The sequence below is a fragment of the Telopea speciosissima genome, chromosome 4 (genome assembly GCF_018873765.1).
Source record: "Telopea speciosissima isolate NSW1024214 ecotype Mountain lineage chromosome 4, Tspe_v1, whole genome shotgun sequence".
Lineage (NCBI taxonomy): Eukaryota > Viridiplantae > Streptophyta > Magnoliopsida > Proteales > Proteaceae > Telopea > Telopea speciosissima.
The window spans coordinates 52,801,145-52,823,954 of NC_057919.1; the positions used below are offsets into that span (position 1 = coordinate 52,801,145).

The 22,810-nt window shown below is 40.5% G+C and overlaps 2 protein-coding genes across 2 annotated transcripts in view; both read left to right on the forward strand.

Annotated features, from left to right (window-relative positions):
• The window catches only part of LOC122657992 (chloroplast envelope quinone oxidoreductase homolog), a 98,999-nt gene that overhangs the window by 67,139 nt on the left and 9,050 nt on the right, over positions 1–22,810 (forward strand). The window lies entirely within an intron of this gene.
• On the forward strand, positions 384–3,775 carry LOC122657991 (chloroplast envelope quinone oxidoreductase homolog). Its single transcript, XM_043852823.1, has 4 exons — positions 384–537; positions 2,185–2,326; positions 2,448–2,539; positions 2,946–3,775. The coding sequence occupies exons 1-4, from the start codon at positions 433–435 to the stop codon at positions 3,633–3,635; spliced, it is 1,029 nt and encodes a 342-aa protein (XP_043708758.1). The 5' UTR covers positions 384–432; the 3' UTR covers positions 3,636–3,775.

Sequence of the window (22,810 nt, forward strand, 5' to 3'; positions counted from 1 at the left end):
GAGATTTTATATATGCTTGGATTCCAAAAAATGGATAGAAATTTTTATGTTTTCGGGTCAAACACGAAGGTCTTCCCAGATGATTCCAGACGAGCCAGGTTCACTTTCACATATAGAATCCACATCATGTGGGTGTTATCTAGTTGCACATCGGTCTCATAAGGGATTGGATGTGGGCATATATGATATTGGGTTTCCTCTCCTTGTAGACCGGTTTATGAGGATGAGTTCTTCCAATCTCACAGTGGATTCTATTTGAACGGTTCAGAGCTGATTTCACACGCTCACATACGTAAACGTGAGCCCAACTCATTCCAAACTATTGGCGGCCGTGGCCATTCATAAAGGCTATGCTTTTTTGCCTCTTTAGTCTATAGTGTTGCCTTGTGGATGTTGCACATCTCTACGCGTGGCGAGTGAAACCATTTTTGTATGCTTTCGAGTTTCTGTTTCCGCCTCTCTGGGAAAACCATGGCCGGTAAGGTCATGAACGCTGTGCAGTTCAATGGTTATGGTGGCGGAGTTGCTGGTTTGAAGGTGATTTTCTGTGTTTTACTTTTCCCCCCGCTTCTTCCTTTGTTTTTCTTATTTCCTTTTTTAAATTTGCCCTTTTAATTCCCTGGGTGACGTTTGTTCATTATTTTAATAAGAATTCAATTTGTTTATATTACAACTACCCCATCTTTAGTTGCATGGAGAGGATGCGATCTGTGACAAATTAAATGGATTTGTATTGATAATATTGAAACAGATCCCTCTGCTCAGCGGAGTATTCTTCCATGTTATAAGCAACCCATAAGTGTGAAATATGCATTTTTTTTAAATATATATATATATATATATAGATAGATAGAGGTCCATTGCACTTCAATGAATAGTAAAAGAGTCCAATGCACTTCAGTTCAAAATTACTTTCGATGCTTTCTGTCCCAAAAGTCAAAAGATTTCATCTTTTCCCTCGATAAACAGGCCCAATGATCTCCAAAGTCAAAAGTAGCCGACAAGCCCATGTGCTCTACCAAGACTCCTTCCGGATAAGGCTTCTTTTGGTGGAAAGAAGCAACAAGCTCTCTATAAAAGACCCCATTCGTCTCCAAACAAAGGGAGGAGAATTCGAGAGACACAAGAGCAGACATTCTGCAACTCTCTTCGAAGATCTTCAACAAAGTAGGAACTAAGTAGTTCTTCAAGTTTTTCATTTTATTTTTCAAATTGTAACCCAAGTTCTATATATATATTCTAGTTGCAGTATAGATGATTTTAAGATTTCTAAAGCAACATAAATCTGACATAGAGGGGCTTGGACTAAGAGTTTAATTTTGAAGAAGCATCTTACATTGGTAGCTAGTATTGTTGGATTCCACATGGTAGGCGGAAAAAAAATAGTCTAACATCGGATATGAATAGGGATTTGAGTGGGTTAATATGTATATAGGTATCCTTTCCTTAACGGCTAGTTTTGAGGATAATTCTGCCCAAGCCCCTAACAAGGGGACTTAACTCTTCTCAGGTTCCCTGCCCAGTCAGGTTCGTAGGTTCCTCTCATAGGGGACCGAAAATGACAACCTCACCCCCTGCCCGAATACACTACCCGGGTGGGGTGAGGTCCTCATTTCCACTCTCCCTATGAGAGGAACCTACGAACTTGACCGGGCAGGGAACTTGAGAGGAGAAAAATTCCTAATGAGGATGTGGAAAAAACGAAGGATACTCTGAAGTTCGCTTTTGAAGAATAGTATTATTACTTTGAATTGAAAAAAAATTTATCTTCCTCACCCTGTAAACTCTTTAAAGAATAGTATTACTACTTTGACTTGAAATTTTCTAATAAATAAAAAAAAAAAAATTCAACTTCTTTACAATGCAAACTCTTAATGCTAACTGATAGAATATAGCAGAATGAGTAAACACTAACAGCATCTGATAATCACCAGAGAACAGAACAACTGCAGGGTAAAATAAGTGTTCAGATCTGACCTGTATCTCTGATAGAAGGATAGATTGTAGAATCTACCAGAGCAGCTTGCTTCAGAAAATCTGACATTTTTCTTAAGTTTGTTATCATATAGACTTCATGAATCATGATTTATACTATCAGCTGACTTGCTTTAGTAGAGGGCAGACATTTTTCTTAAGTTTTGTTCTTGCTTAGGTTTTTTTAACTTTTTCTTCCTCCTTTTGTAGCATGTGGAAATTCCAGTTCCTGCTCCAAAGAAAGACGAAGTTTTGGTGAAAGTGGAAGCAAGAAGTCTAAATCCAATCGATTTGAATATTCAGAAAGGCAGGCTACGACCACTTATGCCAGCCAAATTCCCTCACATACCAGGTAAATCCTGTAGAGGGTTTTGGTGTTATGCATTTTCTTTTGTTTGTTCCAGTCATTGTGGACAGAGAAGGATTAACTGGTCAAGTGGTCATTTCTCTGATATTCAATCTTGATGAAACAGCTACAGACATAGCAGGAGAAGTGGTAGAAGTTGGTTCTGGTGTCAAGAATTTCAAAGCTGGTGACAAAGTTGTAACTGTGCTTACTCTCTCTGTGAGTAATCACCGACATTTATTTATACCTATTTTGGGAATAAACTTGGGTTGGGCCTCTCTACCTAACAGCCTAAGCTTTTGGGTTGGATAATTCAATACTACCCTTTACCTTATGACTTATCTAAAGGAGGGAAGGGGTGGTTGGCCTTAAAATTCAACCTAGCTCCCTTCCTGGTTGATTCCTTTTATCTTTGTTTTGGTTCTCCCACAGTAGGCAATGGATCATGTGGTTATGGATAGTCTAATTTGGAGGGTCCTGAACCTGTACAATTACTCAACCATGTTCCTATTCATCCCTCATGAATAGAGAAAAAGTACCTACTGGAGAAATGTGGAAAATTGATCCATTTACAAGATATTTTACTTATATGTATGATGATTGTTCTGAATCTTTCTATTGGCAGACAGGAGGTGGGCTTGCTGAGTTTGCTGTGGCCAAGGAGAGTTTGACTGCAAATAGGCCTGCTGAGGTAACAGCAGCTGAAGGAGCAGGCTTACCCGTAGCCGGCCTCACTGCACTCCAGGCCCTCACCCAGTCTGCTGGGATCAAGCTCAACAGCAGTGGAAAGCCAACGAACGTTCTAATTACTGCTGCATCAGGTGGTGTTGGTCACTATGCTGTTCAGTTGGCAAAACTTGGGAACACACATGTTACTGCAACTTGTGGGGCTCGGAACATTGAGTTTGTCAAGAGCTTAGGAGCAGATGAGGTTCTCGACTATAAAACCCCTGATGGGGCAGCCTTGAAGAGCCCCTCAGGTCGGAAGTATGATGCAGTAATCCACTGTGCAAAAGGAATCCCTTGGTCTACTTTTGAGCCTAATTTAAGTGAGCAAGGAAAGGTGGTAGATATCACTGCTGGTCCTAGTGCCATCCTCACCTTTGCAGTACAGAAGCTAACCTTCTCCAAGAAGCAGCTGGTGCCTATGATTGTGACTCCCAAGCGTGAGAACCTGGAATTTCTTGTTCAGTTGGTCAAAGAAGGGAAGCTGAAGACAGTAGTGGACTCGAAACATCCTCTGAGCAAGGCCGAAGACACCTGGGCAAAGATCATGGATGGCCATGCTACAGGGAAGGTCATTGTAGAGCCTTAAGAATGAAGTTTGGGTTATTGGCTACTTTATGGTGTTTCTGTGACTTGAAAGAGAATTGTGTGTATATATTGCATGTAGATAGGGTATATTACAATATATGCTTTTCCCTAGTTTGGCTTTCAAACTTGAGTTGATTCATATTTTTGTAATATAAGGTAAATCTTTACAGAACTGCCTTACTAAGCTAGCTTACAAGGTGTCTCAATTATCTGTCACATTGTATATGGAATGAGGCCCTTGCTAATTTGTAAAAGTTTGCCAAGTTGCAAAATAGAGGTTTAGAAGTCCAAAAAAATGGTGGTCAAAGTGGGATGATATTTGATTGAATTAGGCTCTAAAATTTGACATGTGGCTTATCATGTCGATGCACATCCTCATGCTCCCATCCTTCTTCTTGATAAAGAGGACCAGTGATCCCCATGGGGACACACTAGGACGGATAAAACCCTTCTTCAACAAATCTTGCAATTGCTCTTGCAATTCTCTCAATTCGGTTGAAGCCATCCTGTAAGGGGCTTTGGACACCGGTGCTGCTCCAGGTAGTAAATCAAAGGCAAACTCAGTCTCCCAGTCGGGGGGTAATTCGGTCAAGTCATCTGAAAATACATCCGGATAGTCTTTCACAACCTCCAACTCTCCTAATGGTTTCACCTTGGCCTCCATGTCAGTTACCGAAGCTAGGTAGCATTCACATCCTTGATCCATAAGCTTCTTGGCTTGAAGAGCCAAAATCACGAGCCTCTTGGATCGCTTCTTCCTGTCCCCCTGGAATACGAATTCTTCCCCGTCTGTCACCCTATAGGCAGCCAACCAGTCAATACCCAAGATCGCATCGAAATCCCTCATGTCTAACTCCACAAGATGTGCAATCATATCACGACCACAGATCCATATGGGGCAGGGCTCATAAATTGTGTCTAAGCCAACTACACCTCCCGTAGGCATACTAACTGTCAATCCTTGCGCTAGGCCCTTCGGACTAATACCCAACTTCTTGGCAAAAGAAGAGGATACAAAAGAATGCGATGCCCCCGAGTCAAAGAGAACGTACGCGGGGATGGAAGCAATAGAAACGGTACCTATTACAGTTATACCATACAACCATGCATGCATGAAATGACATGATGCATCACGATAGCTTCAAATAAGTCAAGGGTAGGATAATACCTGTCAATACTCCAGGTGTTGCCTCTGCTTCGGCATCAGTCAAAACATAAGCCTGTGCCAGGATCCTACTCCCCTGAGTTGGCACAGGGGCCTTGCCGGCCAGTTTGGAATGAGACACCTGCGAAGCTGAGGGCTGAGCTGCAGGCTGCGGTGCCCAAGGCTTGGGCTGAGGACAAGCCTTGGAGATATGTCCGTGCTTGTTACAATTGTAACACCGCATCGCTCCTCCTGTAGGTAAGGATGAAGCTGCAGACTGAGTAGGTTGTGTGGGCTGAGTTGATTCCGCACGCTTGAAAAAGGTGGGGGTATAGCTCTAGTACTGTGCCCGAGGGAACTTGCTTGGTTCACGGCTAAATGATGTTGTGGCCGCCCACTTGCTCTGCCGGACTGAGCAAAGTATGAACGCCTTTGCCTGTCTTCAATAGTCTTGGCTACCTGGACCATCTTAGCATAGGTCTGGGGCCCATGAGATGACAAAATCGAGCTAATCCCCGGCCTCAAACCCTTCTCAAATCTCTTCCCTTTCTCAATATTTGTTCTCAGGTGGGGAGGTGCAAAGTAAAATAATTCCTCGAATTTTTGTTGATATTCGAGAATAGACTTGGCCTCTTGCAAAACATCTGTGAATTTCGTTGCCTTCCTCTCTTGAAAGCTCTTCGAATAGTAACTCTCAAAGAATGCCTCTTTGAAATGTTCCCACTTGAGGTTAGGATGGGCAACAAGTAGGTTAGGCTCTGTAGATCTCCACCAGTCATCCACTTCGCCTTTCAACATATAGGCGGCACACCGAATCTTATAATCTTCGGTGCAATCAAGTATAGTGAAGGTCTTCTCCATTTCCCAGATCCACACCGCCGGGTGCAATGGATCTTTGTTAAGACCGTTAAATTCTATAGGTCTCATCTTTTGGAACCTCTCCGTGATCTTTGTAATTTTGGTTTGCACTTGAGCCGGCTGAGCCGCCACCTCCAGTGTCGGAGGGGGAGGGGGTGGAACATAGGTTGTTGCCCTAACCCTTTCGTTGGCCTCATACCGACCAGTCAAGTAATCCACAAACTCCCTTTGTTGTTGCTGGAAAGTGCGGCTAATCTCTTCCAAGTAGTCCATTTGTTGGACCCAGAATTCTCTCATCATATCTCCAACCATTTGGCTCACATCATGAGCCGTAGCATACCTAGGGGCATCCAGAAATGGGTCGCTGGAAGTACCAGTCATGTCCCAGTCATAGCCCTGACCAGGTGTAGGTGCCCTAGGACCACGTCCACATCGTCCACTTGCCATGACTATCCTCCTAGAAGGAAGGGAAAGAAACCACAAAGATTAGGCTTGCAATTAAACATATTACGAAAAATCGACATAAATGCAAAAAAAAATAAAAAATTTACACAACTATATACGTGAAGTCATGTTTGGAGGGTCTATAGAGTGTACTCAGCGTGCATGCCCAACGGGGCGATCAAAAACATAAAAATAGGCCCAGATTGTACCTGGCGGACGATGTGTTTGGCGGATCATGCATCGTCCGCTAGTTCAGGCAGCTCTTGTACACAGTAGTTGGCCCAGTTTTTCCAGACGGACCATGTGAATAGTTATGGTGTCCACCACGACAGGAACAGGTTTTTAAAACAGAGCTGCGACTCCTTGGCTCTTATTTCTTTTTCTCCATCAGCCAAGGCAGAGTAAGGGCAACCGAGAGAGGTCCATTCCCACTCTAAGCTTCACCCCTGGGGTTCCAAACGTCGCACCTTCATCATCCCCACATCACACGAGGTAATTCTCCCTCTCCAAACCCTCTTTTCCACCTTCCTTCTTCCCCATCTATCCATGCCTAGGTTTTAGGGTTTTCTTTGAAGTCTCTTGTTCCCTTTTTGTTTGATTGATCATAACCTTGCATGATCAAACCCTAAATGCATCCATGTTTGGTACAAATGATTGCAATGGTTGTTGATTCCATGTTTCGATATGATCTCTGTAGCCCTAATTTAGGATTTTTGATGGGTTTTTTACTTAACAATGGAATTTTACAGCATGGGTTAGGGCAAAATCCATGATACGGTGATTATTTGAAATTAGTACATCGAACACACACCACTACACGCACTCGTTTGCATATGTTCATGGATTTACCTCTTATTGGGCACCAGAATCGAAGTTGTTGCTTGTTTGGTACGGTTGAATGTGTCCAAGTAGGGGTTTCTCTCATATGTAGGGTCCCTTCCACACCGTTCTAATTATTGATACTGGATCTAGGGTTTTAAAACCTTCGCGTCATTACTCGACCTATCTCAGTTGTTTATTCTCTTATTTGTCATGCATTTCGCACACCAGGTATTTGTGTTTTAGCTTCAATGGATATCATTCTATTTTTTGTCCTAACCGAGGTATCCTTGGCCATGTTTCCTCTTCCCGTGTAGGTATCCCATGGCGTTTAATGAGCACTTGTTCCGTGATCCAGCCTATGCAGAGTTGTGGGGTGACCTACAACATGCCTCCGTTCTACCCGAGAGACGGGTCGTGGCCGGGGACTTCCGCTCCTTCAGTGTAGCGGAGAGGTTTGCCCACCTAGGGTGGTCGAACATACTTGAACCGGAGAACAACTACTACCCTCTGCTGGTCCGATACTTTTATTCCAACCTAGAGTTGGAGGACATTGGCGCCATGGGGTATCGACTCACCACCCGAGTCACCGGGGTGGATATTGCCATTACTACAGCCGAGTTGGGCGAGTTGTTGGGTGTGTCCATGGCCGGTTCTCAAAAATACGGACCCTCGGGAAGTGATTACACATCCTTCCTCACTGATGATGAGTACACTGCTATGGTCAAGGTCCTACGTCCGGAGGGAATCACCACTCGCCTCCTTATCAGGGATTACTTCCCTTACCTTTGCATCCTCTCGCGTCTGGTCAACTTGTCTTCCTCCCTTCGGGCGGTCACAAGGATCAAGTAAGAATTTTCCATTCATTTATATTTATTTAATCACCTTATTCTGTATATATATAGTCATACTTCATCCTGTTTCAATTTGTTAAATTTCTCCTTAACTCTAGCCTTCTATTTCTTGACAGGTATCCAATATGTAGAGCTACTGCGCTTACTGTCTATACAAGGGGATACCACTGTGTCTCCCTAATGTGATCATCCGAAGTATGGGGCGTCGTGGCGAGTACCCCCTCGATGGTAAATTACTCTACGCCAAGCTGATCACTTGCATCCTTTGTGTTTGAGTTAAAATAATACCGCAAGTGTACGGGTCAATCGTAGCTACGGGTCGAACACGAGGAGATATACGCCACTCTATTTAACTAACTTAAAAGTAATGCAAAGTGAACCAAATTAAAGTGTTAAATTAAACTAATTAAATTAATGAAAATTAATGCATCCTAACTCATAAGCATCTAACAAAATTAAGGGATTAAATTGGCGTCCTAACACATGAGCATTTAACCTATCAGACTAACGCAAATTGAAAGAAATAAAAATACAGCCACACATAATAACCACATAAAAAGGAATAAGGGAATAAAAGTGCATCCACAAACCACAACCATATAAAAAAAAATAAAAGAAATAGAGGGAGAAGAAGAAGAAGATAGAGAGAGATAGAGGAGAGGGAGAATGAGATTAAGGGTTTAGAGAATGAGATACCCTGATGTGCTTGAATACTTAAATAAACTCACCATGGCTTCCTCTTCTAAATCTCCATGTCTTGTCATCAACATAGGAACTTAGTCTAGGAAGCTTTAAACTAAAACTATTACAACCATTAAACTAGACTTATGAAATCAAAATTACGAACTTGAAATCAAAACTAAGAACTTAAGCCAAAAATAGGAAAAGAAGAGAAAATTTCACTAAGTGAATGAAGTAAAAATTACACTAAAAAACTGAATTAAAATTGAACTAAAAACTAACTAAAAACTGAACTAAAAAACTAACTTCTTACAACCCAAAGGGCAAGGGGTATTTATAGGGAGAAGAGAAGAGAAGAGAGAAGAGGGAAGTGTAGGAGAAATATTCCCTAAGAAAAGAGAATATTCTCTTCTCCTTCCTCTTTTACAATGCCTTGAATCCTAAGAAAAAAAGGCAAAAAATAGAAAGAAGAAGAAGAGAAAATTGTTTACATAGAACTTCTATTTCTAGAAAAGTAAACTTCCAATTATAACAAGTGCTTCCTTTTCTTTGTAGATATCTTCTCCAAGCAATAAAATCAAAGATGCTTTGACTTTTCAACTTTCCATAGGTGAGAGAATATCTTTCAAAATAAATCTATCCCAAGTAGAATTTCAGAAGTGCCCTTGAGAAGTTGGAGGAGAGAGAGAGTAAGGGTGATGACTAGGATTCCTTCAAGAATAAATAAAATACCCATTCTGTCTTTCAGGAAACGTGAAGCATGGGGTGTTTATATAGGCCTCACCATTGTGTTCCTTGCGAAAAATCACCCAAAATAGACTCAAATTTCGTCCAATTTGGAGTTCGGGAGCCCAAGATATCTCAAGTTGAAGTTGGACTGTCCAGAGCCCTCCAAATGGAATCTTTCGGGTACAGGAAATATAACTTCTGGTTATTGCGTTAAGACCCTAGAATCCGAACTTCTGCTTCATTTTGTCCCCGGCCGACTGTCAATAATTATAAATAAACCCTTATAGACCATTTTCGCGCGTCGTTACGAAAACGGCCGTAACTTCTTCGTTTCAACTCGGAATCAAGTACCGTTTGAACAGTGAAGAAGCTGACTCGATGGGCTACGCATCCATGCCATTAACACCTCTAAAGAGCTTTAAAACATTTTCTTAGCATCATCTCCTCCATTTTCACAAGAATTCACCTAAAACCTGAAAAGCACAAGAAAGCACCGAGTAACTCTGTCCAATGTGGTAAAATGTATGCTTTATGCCCTAAGATTTCACACATAAATGTGCTCATCACTTTGCCAGTTTAATGTTCCCTTGAGTAATGATTGGTTGGGCAAGGGTGTCACCCCTGTCAGTAGAACCACTCTATCGAAGATGAAGATGACGATGAGGGATGGGAGCTTGGAGTTATCTCCAGAGAGGCCATTAGGGGGTGATGATGGTGATGACAGTTTTGATAGTTCTGACGGAGGTGGTGATGGTGGTGCAGTCAGTTGTTAGTGAGGCCAGAGTTACCCGAGCTTCGGCATGGGCTGCAACACGGGGTCATGGACGGAGAGGTGGTACCACTGCAGGCCGAGGTACCGTTGCTACAGGTTGAGATGCTGGGGCTTCTAGTTCCAAGGTCCCTGAGGGGCCACCTCCACCAGGGAAGAGAGAGACGTGGTGAATGCACCAGGTTGGGGATACCTGATGCTGAGGTTTGCAGCCATGGAGCAGGCGTTGCAGCATAGGCTTTCTGCCATAGAGAAGAAGTCTGAGGCCCAGTACAATGACATAGTGGCCCTAGTGAATGCGGGGTTTGATGATACAGATCAGAGGTTGGCTGACATCGAGTCCCGCTTGATAATGGACAGAGCTGCCACTAAGAAGACAGGGCCGGCCTCGACACAGGACAAGGGAAAGGGAAAAGCAGTAGACCAGTCTTAGGAGCTGCCTATGTTATTATTCTTATGTTATTATGCTTTTTAGTTTTATTTCAGCTTAGCATCTATTGTTCGAGGAGGTAGAGAGAGTGAACGAGGACATTGTACTTTTCTCTGTTCTTTCTTTGTATTTTGACTATTCCTTGAGTTATGTCGGCCTTGGACAGCCTATCTATATGTAATTAAGCTTTACCTAGTGGAATTTTTATTTTCAAGCATCAACATGTCTCTATCTTAGTCTTCTTAACTGTACTTGTTAAGATTTTTATCATTCGACCCCTAGCACGGTATAGATCAAGATAGGGCAGATCTGGTTGTGTACATGACAGGGCAAAGAGTGGCTCTGATACCATACTGTCACATCCCCATCCCTCATCAGGGGAAATGTGACGAGAATACTCCTGTATTCCACGCCAAATAACAGGATCGACATACTTTGCTGTGACATGTACACTACCTGACTTCTCATTCAATGAATAAGAAAAAATCAGAGTTATGGCGGAAGAATATATGCATAATGATCACAATAGATTAGGAGTTCTAAGTGATATCTTATAAGTAAAATAATCAGTTTAACACAAATATCCCAATTCACAAGTGTAACACCAGTAATAATCACCATATAAGAGTAAGAGAAGAAAGTCAAATATTATGTCATTATTACATCCATCCTCGAATCCACAAGTACGTGATATCCAATCCAAGTTCAAGCTCTAGGCTCAAACTAATAACCCTCATGGGTGCACTCATCGCAAAGATAACCCGACGTTGGCTCCGACTCTGGCTGAGCACCCCAAGCCTCGAAGTCCTTGCCCAAGGGTAATGTCGAATCTCCCTCAACTGTGTCCGCTGCCCCTGTATCCACATCTAAAAACAAGGTTCCCAAGGGATGAGCTTACAAAGCCCAGCGAGTGATCAAACCATCCACAATATAAATCAATAAATACACCAACAATGCATGCTGAAGTATGCTCCTCACATATGATGCATGAATGCTCTTACCCAATTTCTCACCTAGCAATAAGATTCTAAGTCAGGTCAAGTACTACAATAACACAGGCAGCATCGTCGGCAAATAGTATCATAAACAGATGACAATTAACGATGCCATAAACGAATGACAATAACAGTGTCATAAACGAATGACAATAACGGTGCCATGTTTGCACAAAAATAATAACCGCAAGCCTACGGATCAATCGTAGCTACGGGTCGAACTCAAGGAGATGTACGCCACTCTATTTTACTCACTTAAAAGCAATGCAAAGTGAACCAAATTAATTAAAGTGGTGGACTATACTAATGATAATTAAATTAACGCGTCCTACCTCGCAAACATCTAGCGAAATTACACATCTAAGGAATTAAATTGACGTCCTAACGCATAAGCATCTAATCTATCAATACTAACGCGGGTTTGAAGGAATAAATTGTAGCAACACATCACAACCACATAAAAAAATAAAACAAAAGAAAGAGATTAGAGAGGGAGAATGAGACTAAGAGATTAGAGATGTAAAACCCGAAGGGGCTTGAACCGGATTGAAATTGTTTGTTTCTCACACTTGAAATGACGCTACCAAATCTGAAATTAAAACAAAAATAATTAAATTAAAATCCTAACATAATGCATGATGATAATAATAACTAAAAAATAAAGTTCTAAAAGCATGATTGAATTAGAGAGGTAGAGAATGAGAATGAAAATAAAAATAATGGAGAATGAAAATTCCTAATAGAATGGAGGGATTAATAGAGATGAGAATACTAATAACATAAAACTAATAGAAGAAGAAAGAGGTAGAGAATAAGAAGAAGAAATTAGAAACTAGAAGATTTAAGAGGTTAAGAAGAAGAAAAACAAAAAAAATAAAAATAAGAAATTGATACTCCCTTCTACCAAAGTTGAAAGTGTATGAATTAATTAAGTCTTGCATGAATATAGTTGAAGAAACTTGAACACTTGAACAATCCTTGCATGGCTTCCTCTTCCAAGTCTCTAATTCTTCTCACTAGAATTAGAAACCTAGACTAGAAAGCTCTAAAACTAAACTAGAATTAAATTATTTCAACCAAATTGAAGACATAAATTGAAAGTAAAGCTTGAATTAAACCTATTACAACCATTAAATTAACCTCATAAATCAAACTAGAAAACTTAGAAAGCCAAAAATTGAAAGAAGAAAGAAAAACTCCACCAAGCAATTGAACAACTTTATAAGAGTATGCTAAGGGGTATTTATAGGGGGAAGGAGAGGAGGAGGGAGAAGAGGAAAGAGGGAGAGAGGCCTCCACGGTTTTGGGGGCTTCTCTCCTTCTAAAATCGTGGAGAGGAGAGAGAGGAGGATCCCAAATAAAAAATATTCCTTTCTCCTTCGCTTTACATCATGCTTGGACCCCAAGAAAAAAAGAAAAAAATAGAAACTAAGAGAGATAAAAATCCTAGCTACAAAAACCTTCTATTTTTCAAAAAGTAACTTTCTAATTATAAACTTGTGCTTCCTTTTCTTTGTAGGTGTCTTCTCCAAGCAATGAGATCAAGGCATCTTTGACTTTTCAACCTTCCAAGGATAAGAGAATATTTTTCAAAAGAAATCTATCCATAGTAGAATTCCAAAAGTGCCCTTGAAAAGTTGGAGGAGAGAGAGAATAAGGGAGATGACTAGGATTCCACTCAAAACAATTAATGCAATACCCATCATGTCGTCTAAAAATCGTGGAGCCTTGTGTGCTCCTTCTAAAAATCGTGGAGGGTATGTGGGCCTTCAAAAATCATGGAATCTTGTGACAGTGTAGGTCCCCCCATATGGATGGCAGCTCTTCTCTCTCTTCAAGATTGTAAAATTGTCGAAACGGTCATGTAATTGCAGTGGATCTCAACCATTGATTAGAAGTACCTTCCTTGATGCCAAAAATATCCTTGGGAAGTGGCAGACTGGCTATGGGCTTGCATTTCGGCTCTTTTTTGACCCATTATCCTTTCTTGGCCTGAAAAGAATAATCAACTGCATGGAGGCCTAAACGGATGCGTAACAGAATTCTGTCACGTCCATCTTGCTCAAAATTTAGTCCTCTTTACAGTCATGCAAAAACATTGGGTAGCTTTACATAGAAATTTGGACATGCAACTCCCAATAGTCCAGAATAGCAATAAATAGCCCAAAAACCTGAAAACCACAAGAAAGCACCGAGTAACTCTATCCAATGTGGTAAAATGCATGCTTTATGCCCTAAGATTTCACACATAAATGTGCTCATCAGATTCCCCCACACTTGAACGTTACTTGTCCTCAAGTAAACAAAACAACGAAAACTAATCTAGAATGCAAAAAATCCTAACTCACTTTCGTAGGAATCACAGTTGCACTTAGCATGTGCAACAAGCCTTTGAACCCCTAGGTTACCCCTAGTGGACGAGTTTTGTCTCATGGGTGTTTGTAGTGAATGTACGCCCAAAATTCAATAAGTCAAAAATATGTTATAAATTTCAATCATGGCATAAGTAGGATAGTGCACACAAGCCCATAAAATGCTCAACTAAAGATCAAGGAGCCAAAGGTTCCCCCACACTTGAATTTTATCACCCCACCTCAATTCAAGCATGCATCAAGATTAAGGGATCTCCTCATATTTTCTGAACACTACTCACCTTCAGGTAAACCACTCATAGCATCGATGGAACCAACGACTTAGGCTTTGAGTATTTTTTACCATACTTTCTTTTCAGGCGTTGTGACAACAACTTTTCTTTCACAATAGCAAACTCTATTTCTACTCCACTACTGTTCTCTGAATGACATGGTGGAGCATACACCAGACACCCAAATACTTGGTAGCTTCGCTTTTTGCATATATCCATAAGACATTGAGACATTGATGCAAGATTTTTTTTTGAGTTTCCTTCTAAGGAATTTTGAACAAGTCACCCTGCTTCCTGAGGCAACAGTGCCCTGTCTAGTCCCAAGGAATTCCACTTTCTTTTCTTTTCTTTTTTTTTCATTCACTTTCATGCCTTGCCTTACCACAAACAAATTGGTCTAAACTACTAGCCAAAAGATCAAAGGGTCCATAAAACACATAGAGGAATCCAGCCATCAAACGAAATAGTGCTCATATTTTTTAATTCAGTCCCTCTTACCGGATACATACCAATTACCGTCCTTGAAATGGGATTTTTTATTATTTCGCATGCTAGGGCACCTAATTCCCTCTCTCTCGCGCTTCGCACTCAAAGAAAAGTATGAACAAAACCAAACTACCGCCACAATCAAAATTCAAAAAATTCACCAATTAAGTCCAACACACCTCCCCCCCCCCCCCCACACACATACTTAATTCATGCAGTGTCCTCAATGCATGCAGAAAAGAGAGAATAAGGACAAGGGAGGGGATACATACTAGGAAATCAGTCTTCAAGGTAAAGAGGCTCATGGAGATCCATGACCTCTTCCACACTTGGAATGGGCATCTCAATGTATGGCTTCAAACGTTGGTCATTTGCCTTAAATGTAGTACTTGTACTTGGATTGGCCACTTTAATAGCCCCATGAGGATAAACAGTCTAAACAATATAGCGGCCATCCCATCTAGAGCGCAACTTACATGGAAAGATGTGCAAATGAGAGTTGTACAATAAAACTTTCTGGCCTACCTCAAAAGATTTTCTCAAAATGTGCCTATCATGGAAAGCCTTGGTTTTTGCCTTGTAAATCTGAGCATTCTCATATGCCTCATTTTTAAGCTCTTCCAACTCAGATAGTTGGAGTTTCCTATGGGCACCTGCAGTGGGTAGGTCAAAGTTAAGCTTCTTAATAGCCCAAAAGGCCTTGTGCTCAAGCTCAACAGATAAGTGACATGCCTTTTCATACACCAGACGGTACAGAGATTGACCAAGATCTATCTTAAAGGCAGGTCCTATGGGCCCACAAAGCATCTACCAATCGGTTAGACCAATCCTTACGATTCGGGTTGATGATTTTCTCAAGAATTTACTTTATCTGCCGATTTGAAACCTCAACCTGTCCACTAGTTTAAGGATGGTAGGGTGTGGCCAACTTGTGAATGACACCATATTTTCTTATAAGGGCCTCAAAGGGCGGGTTACAAAAGTGCTTGCCCCGATCGCTAATGATAGCACAGGGAGTACCAAAACGGGAGAAGATGTTCTCCTTTAGGAATTTCACAATCACTTTGTGGTCATTGGTCTTACAAGCAACTGCCTTAATCCATTTGGACACATAGTCCACAACAAGTAATATGTACAGGTTACCAAAAGGATTAGGGAAAGGCCCCATGAAGTCTATGCCGCATACATCAAACACCTCAACCACCAGAATTGGGTTGAGGGGCATCATGTTCTTCCTGGTAAGACGCCCTAAAGATTGGCATGAGGAACATGCCTTGTAATAAGTAAAAGCGTCTCTAAAAAGAGTAGACGAATAAAATCCACACTGTAAAACCTTGACCGCTGTCTTATTGGACCCAAAGTGGCCTCCACAAATTGTTGCTCATGATCAGGAACACACTTCTGGATTACTTGATCCAGACAAGTCTTAAAGAGATAAGGATCATCTCATAAGAAATACTTTACCTGTGAAAAGAAATGATTCTTATCTTGGGTGGACCAATGTGCAGATGTCACACCCGTAAGCAGATAATTGACAATGTCAGCAAACCAAGGTTTACTAGACACTGCCATCAGAAACTCATCAGGAAAGTTCTCGTTGACTGAAGAATCAACAGTCAAAGAATTAGGCAGCCGGGATAGATGGTCTGCAACCAAATTCTCACATCCTTTCTTATCCCAAATTTCAAGATCAAATTCCTGCAATAAGAGGACCCACCTAATGAGGCGAGCCTTAGTATCTTTCTTCTGCACAAGATATTTGATAGCTGCATGGTCAGTATAAACAATCACATGTGATCCAATTAAGTAGGGCCTAAACTTTTCTTATGCAAACACAACAGCTAAAAATTCTTTCTCAGTGGTGGTATAATTAAGTTGTGCATCATCAAGAGTCCTGCTTGCATAATAAATCATATGGGGCAATTTGTTAATTCTTTGCCCAAGAACAACCCCTATAGCAAAATCAGAGGTATCACACATAAGCTCATAAGGAACTGTCCAATTTGGAGCTTAAATAATGGGAGCTGAGGTCCATGCTTTTTTTAATTGCTCAAAACTCTTATGACACTCAGGGGAGAACTCAATGGGCAGTTCTTTGCCAAAAGGGAAGTTAGAGGTCTAGCTATCTTGCTAAAGTCTTTGATGAACCTTCTATAAAAACCTGCATGGCCCAGAAAAGATCTAATATCCTTCACACTCTTGGGTGGTGGTAAATTGACAATAAGATCCACCTTAGATCTATCAACTTGAATCCCATCCTTGGACATAATGTGACCAAGAACTATGCCTTGCTTCACCATGAAGTGGCACTTCTCCCAATTCAAGATTAAGTTCTTTTTTATGCATCTTTTGAGAACCAAGGAAAGGTGATGCAAGCAATTAGAAAAGGTAGAGCCGTGAATAGAAAAATCATCCATAAACACCTCTAGGGCGAGCTCTATCATATCAGAAAAGATACTCATCATGCACCTTTGGAATGTAGCAAGGGCATTACAAAGCCTAAAAGGCATATGCCAGTAAGCAAAGGTTCCATAAGGTCATGTGAATGTGGTCTTGTGTTGGTCCTCCAAAGCAATAGGAATTTGATTATAGCATGCATATCCATCAAGAAAATAATGATATTCATGACTAGTTAGTCTTTCTAACATCTGATTGATGAAAGGCAAGCGAAAGTGGTCCTTTTAAGTTGCTGCATTCAATTTCTTGTAGTCAATGCACACTCTCCATCCCATTTGGATACGGGTTGGAATCAATTCATTATTGGCATTCTAAACTATAGTGACTCCTCCTTTCTTTGGCACAACCTACACAGGACTCACCCATTGGATATCAGAAATAGGATAAATTATGCCATGATCTAAGTACTTTAGGATCTCTTTCTTGATTTCCTCTTTCATCACAGGATTAGCCCTCCTTTGGGGTTCCCTAGAAGGTTTAGAACTCTCCATCTGATGAATATGATGTTGAACAATGGAGGTCTGAGATGGTCTAACCTATGGCTTCCTTATGTTCTTTCAGAAGCTTAATCAAATCTTCTTCCTGTATAAAAGTCAAATCAAAAGCAATAATTACAGGGAGAGTGTCATCTTGCCCTAATAAGGCATACTTGAGGTTGGAGGGCAATGCTTTCAACTCTAATGTGGGGGGCTCAATAATAAAGGGTTTAGGAATGGAGGTGGATAGGGGTCCAAGGGACTCCAATGGTGGTTGGATGCTCTAGACCTCAGATAAGGGGGTATCATCAACACCTTCCAATTCCTGTATACAATCCTGAAATCCTGAATCAAAATCAATCTCAAAGAAAGTGTCAACATCATCAGGAAATCCCTGAAGCATATGTACCTCTTCATCTATATCAGACTGTTTTTCCAACCTAAATACATTAAAGTCCATAGAAGTATTGCCAAAAGATAGTTTTATAAGACCATTCCTGCAATTGATCAAAGCATTACTAGTAACAAGGAAGGGTCTACCCAAGATAATTGGGATTTGATCCTTAAAATTGGCAGTAGGTTGGGCGTCTAAGACAATAAAATCCACAGGAAAGATAAATTCTCCAACCTTTAACAGGACATCCTCAATCATCCCCTTAGGAACTTTAATCGACCTATATACAAGTTGAAGAGTAATTCTGGTCGATTTTAGCTCTCCCAATCGCAACTGTTGGTAGACATGAAAGGGTAATAGGTTCACACTTGCACCAAGGTCCAATAAGGCATGATCAATAGTGGTGTTGCCTATAGTACAAGAGATGGTGGGGCTTTCAGGATCCTTATGTTTGGCTGCTACCGGCTGTGCGATAAGAGAACTGATGTTAGCAGCCAAGAATGCCTTTTTAGGCACATTGGTAGTCCGCTTTTGGGTGCATAAGTCTTTGAGGATTTTAGCATAAGCAAGGACCTGGGCTATAGCATCCAATAGAGGAATATTCACCTGAACCTACTTAAAAACATCCAATATTTTTTTCACAGAAGGAGACTTCTTGCTAATCAACCTATTTGGGACAGGGGCAAGTGGGGTATAAACTCTCTCAGGGGTGGTCCTTTTCACTGTCTCAATAGAATCATCTTTAGTTTTCTCAACCAAATTATCTGGAATCTCTTTAGGTTCATCAGACGAACCTAGAACAGAAGGCACTACAATGGCCTCTTCAGAAGGGGGAGAGTCAACAAGAGTATAAGATGGTAAAGATTGAGGTGTACTAACCTGTTGATACTCACGGCCACTCCTTAAAGCATATACTGCATTTACCTGATTGGAGGGCCCTTGATGCTATTGGCCTTGTACAGTAGAGGAGCTTAGGTACCTTGCTGAATACGAACCTGATGCCTAGGATTTGGCTCAAGTTGGCTACGTAACTTCCCTGTTTTCCTCTTATGCAGGATTGTGACAAGCTGGGTAAGTTGTTTCTCCATATTATTGTGGCTTGTCATGAGAAGGGCTATCTTATTTTTCATCTCACTCATTCTTGTTGCTTCTCCTGTATTGGTAAACCCTGGGGGTTGCTGATAAGGTGCAAGGAGAGGTGGCCTAGCAGAATTCATAGTGGGTCCTAAATGAGGACGAGAGGGAAAGGGGTGATGAGACATACCTTGATTTTGTGGTGTAAAGTTGGGCTTTTGGAGACCAAGCTGGCCTTGATGGTTAAAGTTGGATGGGCCTGCTTGATTTCTTTGATTCCAAGAGAAATTGGGGTGATTTCTCCATCCTGGATTGTAAGTGTTGTTGTATGAATTATTTTGGTAGAGAGCACTCACATTCTCAGTGTTGGAATTACCCACAAAGGTGTTGGGACATTCCTCCATAAGATGTGCAGGTGTATGGCACCAACTGCATATTGACCCATGGTTGACCTGGTTAACTGGCATAGGCTCTTTAGGCATTAGGGACTCCAACCTTTTGATGAGGCTGTCAAGTTTGGCCTCTTTGGTTGGAACACCCGCAATGAGATATTTCTTAGTGGTCCTTTCACCCTCTTGGGAAATTCCCACTCCCTAGTCTTTTCAGTCAAGTTAGTCAAGAACGTCCAAGCCTCATTCTCATCAGAAAAAGAGGTAAAGCCTGCAGGACACATAGATTCTAAAAGCTGCTTGGTCTGAAAGTCTATACCCTCATAAATAATTTGGCAAAGCTGTCGCAAATCAATACCATAGTGAGGGCATTATAAAAGGAGGTCCTTGAATCTCTCCATGAACTTAGAAAATGACTCATGTGGTTTCTGCCTAAACTGGAGGATGTCACTCTTAAGCTTATTGGTCTTGTGAAGAGGGAAAATTTTTTTCAAGAAGACAATGGTGAACTCATCCCATCTATTAATTGAATTTGTTTGCAGTCCATAGAGCTAATTCTTGGCCTGGTCCTTTAGGGTAAAGTTTATAAACCTCAGCCTAACTGCATCATCAGTTAAATTTTGAACCTTAATTAGAATACGAACCTCCTCAAATTTCTCAAGGAAAATATAGGCATCCTCATTAGCCATCCCATGGAAGTGGGATAGCATACTAATGAAGTGGGTCTTGAGTTCATAGTTGTTCCCTATAGCAACTGGCAGATTGATGCATGAAGGCTATGCAACCCTAGCAGGGTAAAACCTATCCTTAAGAGTCTTGGATTGTTGGTCACCCATGGTCAAAGGTGGTGGAGAAGGTGGTATTCTAATAAGACGGTTAGATGAATCACGAGTCCACATTGTAGCCACCTAAACAGATATGAGGTCTCCTTTTGAAAAATTAAAGAAAAATGAAAAGCTAGAAAAAATCACCAAAAATAAGAGGGAGTCCAAGGTAGATAGTGCATCTATCCCTCAAGAATCGAAACAGTGGTTCCAAAGCTGTAAGGTTGCTATATAGGTTGACAGCAAGGGAACCTGTATAGTCTATAATAGCCACCTACAGGCGATTCCAAGTGGATTCTGATGTAGAGTGGAGGACTACTATACGTTTCTGTTTCCAATAGCACTCACTATGTCGCTTTCCTGTTATCAAAGTTAGTCACCTCCAAAGATAAGTCACATGCCAATCCACCCAATCAAGTCAAGATGTAGCATCATAGGTAACTTAATCCTATGAGGGACACCAAAAGAGGTAGGGTTTTGGCATATGAAGGACTTTAGATTGGGCGCATAGTCTTTGAAACAAAAGAGAAACAAGATGAGGTTTTCAAAAACTCAAATTTTTTTTTTCTGAAAAAAGAAGAGGAGAAAGAGAAGAAACTAAAGCACTTCGAATTACTTAAAAATCAAAAAAATAAAGTGGTCAATAATCTCCCCGACAATGGCTCTAAAAACTTGTTTGCACAAAAATAATAATCGCAAGCGTACGGATCAATCATAGCTACGGGTCGAACTCAAGGAGATGTACGCCACTCTCTTTTACTCACTTAAAAGCAATGCAAAGTGAATCAAACTAATTAAAGTGGTGGACTAAACAAATGATAATTAAATTAACACGTCCTAACTCACAAGGATCTAGGGAAATTACGCATCTAAGGAATTGAATTAGCGTCCTAACACATAAGCATCTAACCTATCAATACTAAAGCGAGTTTGAAGGAATAAATTGCAGCCACACATCACAACCACATAAAAAAAACATAAAAGAAAGAGATTAGAGAGGGAGAATGAGACTAAGAGATTAGAGATGTAAAACCCAAAGGGGCTTGAACCGAATTGAAATTGCTTGCTTCTCACACTTAAAATGGCGCTACCAAATCTGAAATTAAAAAATATATAATTAAATTAAAATCCTAACATAATACATGATGATAATAATAACTAAAAAATAAAATCCTAAAAGCATGATTGAATTAGAGAGGTAGAGAATGAGAATGAAAATTCCTAATAAAATGGAGGGATTAATGGAGATGAGAATACTAATAACATAAAACTAATAGAAGAAGAAAGAGGTAGAGAATAGGAAGAAGAAATTAGAAACTAGAAGAATTAAGAGGTTAAGAAGAAGAAGAACAAAAAAAATAAAAAATAAAAAATGATACTTCCTTCTACCAAAGTTGAAAGTGCATGAATTAATTAAGCTTTGCATGAATATAGTTGAAGAAGCTTGAACACTTGAACAATCATTGCATGGCTTCCTCTTTCAAGTCTCTAATTTTTCTCACTAGAATTAGAAGCCTAGACTAAAAAGCTCCAAAACTAAACTAGAATTAAATTATTACAACCAAATTGAAGACAAATTGAAAGTAAAACTTGAATTAAACCTATTACAACCATTAAACTAAGCTCATAAATCAAACTAGAAAACTTAGAAAGCCCAAAATGGTAAGAAGAAAGAGAAATTCCACTAGGCAATTGAACAACTTTACAAGAGAATGCTAAGGGGTATTTATCGGGGGAAGGAGAGGAGAAGGGAGAAGAGGGAAGAGGGAGAGAGGCCTCCACGGTTTTGGGGGCTTCTCTCCTTCTAAAACCGTGGAGAGGAGAGGGAGGAGGATCCCAAATAAAAAATATTCCCTTCTCCTTCCCTTTACATCATGCTTGGACCCCAAGAAAAAAATAAAAAAAAATAGAAACTAAGGGAGATAAAAATCCTAGCTACATAAACCTTCTATTTTTCAAAAAATAACTTTCTAATTCTAAACTTGTGCTTCATTTTCTTTGTAGGTGTCTTCTCCAAGCAATGAGATCAAGGCATCTTTGACTTTTCAACCTTCCAATGATAAGAGAATATTTTTCAAAAGAAATCTATCCATAGTAGAATTTCAAAAGTGCCCTTGAAAAGTTGGAGGAGAGAGAAAATAAAGGTAATGACTAGGATTCCACTTAAAACAATTAATGCAATACCCATCATGTCCTCTAAAAATCGTTGAGGGTATGTGGGCCTTAAAAAATCATGGAATCTTGTGGCAGTGTGGGTCCACCCATATGGATGGCAGGTCTTCTCTCTCTTCAAGATTGGAAAATTGTCGAAACAGTCTTGTACTTGTAGTGGATCTCAACCATTGATTATAAGTACCTTCCATGATGCAAAAAATATCCTTGGGAAGTTACAGAATGTCTATGGGCTTGCATTCCAGCTCTTTTCTGACCCATTATCCTTTCTTGGTCTAAAAAAGAATAATCAACTGCATGGAGGCCTAAACGGATGCGTAATTGAATTCCATCACGTCCATCTTGCTCAAAATTTAGTCCTCTTTACAGCCATGCAAAAACATTGGACAGCTTTATGTGTAAATTTGGACATACAGCTCCCGATAGTCCAGAATAGTAATAAATAGCCCAAAAACCTGAAAAGCACAAGAAATCACCGAGTAACTCTGTCCAATGTGGTAAAATGCATGCTTTATGCCCTAAGATTTCACACATAAA